General features: G+C 41.8%; 2 protein-coding genes across 3 annotated transcripts in view; both read left to right on the forward strand.

The window, feature by feature from the left end:
* Positions 1-1,111, forward strand: part of LOC104775962 (shewanella-like protein phosphatase 2) — a 5,780-nt gene extending 4,669 nt beyond the window's left edge. Inside the window, exon 2 of one of the 2 annotated variants that reach the window (XM_010499937.2) lies at positions 146-1,111. In XM_010499937.2, coding sequence (XP_010498239.1) covers positions 146-976 — 831 coding nt within the window. In that variant the 3' untranslated portion in view covers positions 977-1,111. Of the gene's footprint in view, positions 1-50 lie in introns of both variants that reach the window. The other variant, XM_010499938.2, reaches the window with a different exon arrangement.
* Positions 1,207-4,245, forward strand: part of LOC104775961 (pentatricopeptide repeat-containing protein At1g18485) — a 5,105-nt gene continuing 2,066 nt past the window's right edge. The window contains exon 1 of the mRNA XM_010499936.2: positions 1,207-4,196. Within this exon, the coding sequence (XP_010498238.1) occupies positions 1,377-4,196 (2,820 nt within the window). The 5' untranslated portion in view covers positions 1,207-1,376. The remainder of the gene's footprint in view (positions 4,197-4,245) is intronic.

Consider the following 4,245-nt stretch of genomic DNA (forward strand, 5'->3'; position numbering starts at 1 on the left):
AGAAGCATTCAAGATCGCTGGACTGATTGATTCTTCCGACCGATGGACTGGTGGATCCACGGTGGTTGTTCAGGTTGGTGACGTCTTAGATAGAGGCGGAGAGGAGATTAAGATACTTTATTTCTTAGAGAAATTGAAACGAGAGGCTGAGAGATCAGGAGGTAAGGTTTTGACTATGAATGGGAACCATGAGATTATGAATGTAGAAGGTGACTTTAGGTATGTTACTAAGAAGGGTTTAGAGGAGTTTCAGATTTGGGCTGATTGGTATCGTCTAGGGAACAAGATGAAGACTTTATGCAGAGGTTTGGATAAACCTAGGGATATATATGAAGGCATTCCAATGAGCTTCCCTCGTATGAGAGCCGACTGTTTTGAAGGAATCAGAGCTAGGATTGCTGCATTGAGACCTGAAGGTCCGATTGCAAAGAGATTCTTGACTAAGAATCAAACTGTTGCTGTTGTTGGTGATTCAGTGTTTGTTCACGGCGGTCTTTTAGCTGAGCACATTGAGTATGGTCTCGAGAGGATAAACGAGGAGGTTAAGGGTTGGATTAACGGGTTGAGAGGAGGAAGATATGCGCCTGCGTATTGTAGAGGAGGGAACTCTGTAGTTTGGTTGAGGAAATTCTCGGAAGAGATGGCTCACAAATGTGATTGTGCAGCTCTTGAGCATGCTCTTTCCACTATTCCTGGGGTTAAGAGGATGATCATGGGACACACAATCCAGGACGCTGGTATCAACGGTGTTTGTAATGATAAAGCCATTAGAATTGATGTTGGCATGTCCAAGGGATGTTCCAACGGTTTGCCTGAGGTTTTGGAAATCTGCAGGGACTCTGGTGTGCGGATAGTGACATCTAATCCATTGTATAAGGAGAATCCGTATTCTCATTTTGCTCCTGATAGTAAAACTGGTCTCGGGTTGCTGCTACCAGCTGAACATGTTCCTAAGCAAGTGGAAGTCAAAGCTTGAAGACTGACCTTTTTAGCAAACACTAGTTTTGATACTCTCTCTCTGTTTAGATGATTGATGCCTTTTGCAAATCCAGCATTGGCGGATTCTTTGTATGAACACATCTTCTTAGAGTATAAATTCTGGTTTCAATTATCTGAAAGTTAGATATTGTTTGTAGCAATATGGAACCTTTATATTTGATTCAATACATTTGTTAAAGGTCTATAAATGATTTGATCTTTGGTTTACTCAAAAGACTTATTCTGACTTCCTTTAACTGAATCGCTCAATGGCGTGTGGTAATGTAATCAAATCACCCTCAGACAAGAAACCAAACAGATTCTAAGATTCTATGAGAGTTAGCTTCTAAAATTACACTAAGGTGTTTTGTTCGGATAAGGTAAGCTTATATTACCTGATGGCTTGTGTTCTGCTTCCATTGCCAAAATTATCCGTTTTGTTTGATTATCGTCGGAGCCGTAAAGATCCAAGCTTTATTCGCGCCGTTCACAATACCAACGTCGTTTCTTCCAATTCGACCAATGCCAATCATTTCCTTCGCCGGATCTCCAGTTTCTGTGAAACCGGAAACCTCGACGAGTCCTTTCGACTTGTCCAGGAATTCGCTGGTGATGATGACGAGAGCTCGTCTGATACGTTTCTTCTTGTCCGAGAAGCTCTCGAACTTCTCTTACAAGCTTCTGGGAAGAGAAAAGACATTGGAATAGGGAGAAAGATACACCAGCTGGTTTCTGGTTCGACCCGGTTAAGAAACGATGACGTTCTCTGCACCCGTGTGATCACCATGTACGCCATGTGTGGCTCTCCGGATGATTCTCGGTTAGTTTTTGATGCATTGCCGAGGAAGAATCTGTTTCAGTGGAATGCTGTTATCAGCTCTTATTCAAGAAACGAGCTTTACCATGAACTGTTGGAGATGTTTATCAAGATGATCTCAAAGACTGATCTTTTACCGGATAATTTCACTTTCCCGTGTGTGATTAAGGCTTGTGCTGGGATTCCTGATGTTGGGATCGGGCTTGCGGTTCATGGGTTGGTGTTGAAGACCGGATTGGTTGAGGATGTTTTTGTGGGTAATGCGTTGGTGTCTTTCTATGGAGCACATGGTTTTGTTTCTCACGCCTTGAAACTGTTTGATATAATGCCTGAGAGAAACTTGGTTTCTTGGAACTCTATGATTAGAGTGTTCTCTGATAATGGTTTCTCGGAAGAAAGTTTCTTGCTTCTTGGGGAAATGATGGAAGAAGGTGAGTTTATTCCAGATGTTGCTACGGTTGTTACTGTATTGCCGGTTTGTGCAAGGGAAAGAGATTTAGGGGTGGGAAAAGGTGTTCATGGGTGGGCGGTGAAACTTAATTTGGACAAGGAACTAGTTGTTAACAATGCCTTGATGGACATGTACTCCAAGTGCGTTTGCATAACTGATGCACAAATGATCTTTAAGTTGAACAATAACAAGAATGTGGTTTCTTGGAATACAATGGTAGGAGGCTTTTCAGCAGAGGGGGACATACATGGGACGTTTGATCTTCTGAGACAGATGCAGGCAGAAAGTGAAGATGTCAGAGTGGACAATGTATCCATTCTAAATGCAGTGCCTGTTTGTATCAATGAATCAGTCTTACGGAGCTTGAAGGAGCTTCATTGTTACTCCTTGAAACAAGAATTTATACACGATGAATTGGTAGCCAATGCCTTTGTTTCTTCTTATGCAAAGTGTGGCTCACAGAGTTACGCCCAGCGTGTGTTTTATGGAATAAGGAGTAAAACAGTGAATTCTTGGAATGCCTTGATTGGCGGCTATGCTCAGAACAGTGATCCTAGGTTGTCCGTGGATGCGTATTTGCAGATGAAATATTCTGGATTGCTACCTGATTTTTTTACTGTTTGCAGTCTTCTTTCAGCTTGTTCTCAACTAAAATCTCTACGATTGGGAAAAGAAGTGCATGGATTTATAATCCGAAATCGGTTAGAAAGAGATTTGTTTGTTTATATGTCAGTACTCTCGCTATACATTCATTGCAAGGAGCTATGCAAAGTACAGGTATTATTTGATGCGATGGAAGATAAAAGCTTAGTATCTTGGAATACTGTAATCACTGGTTACCTTCAGAATGGATTTCCTGAGAGAGCTTTGGGTCACTTTAGACAAATGGTTTTGTATGGAATCCAGCCTTGTGAGATTTCTATGATGACTGTGTTTGGTGCGTGTTCTCTGCTACCTTCTCTTCGACTGGGAAGAGAAGCACATGCTTACGTTTTGAAGCGCCTCCTCGAGCAAAATGCGTTTATTGCATGTTCTATGATTGATTTCTATGCCAAGAATGGTTCTATAACGCAATCGTTAAAGGTTTTTCATGGCTTGAAAGACAAAAACGGAGCATCTTGGAATGCTATGATTATGGGATATGGAATACATGGGCTTGCAAAAGAGGCTATCAATCTCTTTGAAGAGATGCAAAGAACAGGTCACAACCCCGATGACTTAACTTTCTTAGGTGTTCTTACGGCTTGCAACCACAGTGGTCTGATCCATGAAGGGCTGAGATATCTGGATCAGATGAAGTCTTCCTTTGGGATTAAGCCAAATTTAAAGCATTATGCTTGTATCATTGACATGATAGGCCGAGCAGGGCAACTAGATAAGGCGCTAAGGGTTGCTGAAGAAGAGATGTCTGAGGAACCTGACGTTGGAATTTTGAATTCTCTGCTCAGCTCATGCAGAATCCATGGAAAGCTGGAGATAGGGGAGAAAATTGCTGCCAAATTATTCGAACTAGAACCAGAAAAACCTGAGAATTATGTTCTGCTTTCCAACTTATATGCAGGATTGGGGAAATGGAATGATGTGAGAAAAGTGAGGCAGAGGATGAAGGAGATGAGTTTGCGAAAGGATGCTGGATGCTCCTGGATCGAACTAAATGGGAAGGTTTTTAGCTTTGTTGCTGGTGAAAGTTATTCAGGTGGTTTTGAGGAAATCAAAAGTCTTTGGAGTATATTAGAGATGAAGATATGGAAGATGGGATACAGACCAGACACAAGTTCAGTACAACATGATCTAAGTGAAGAGGAGAAGATTGAACAGTTAAGGGGACACAGCGAGAAGCTTGCTATTACCTACGGGTTGATTAAAACTTCGGAGGGAACAACTCTAAGAGTTTACAAGAACCTAAGGATTTGTGTGGACTGTCACAATGCAGCGAAGTTGATCTCCAAGGTCATGGGAAGGGAAATAGTTGTGAGGGACAACAAAAGATTTCATCATT

The sequence above is a fragment of the Camelina sativa genome, chromosome 3 (genome assembly GCF_000633955.1).
Source record: "Camelina sativa cultivar DH55 chromosome 3, Cs, whole genome shotgun sequence".
In the NCBI taxonomy this organism is placed as follows: domain Eukaryota; kingdom Viridiplantae; phylum Streptophyta; class Magnoliopsida; order Brassicales; family Brassicaceae; genus Camelina; species Camelina sativa.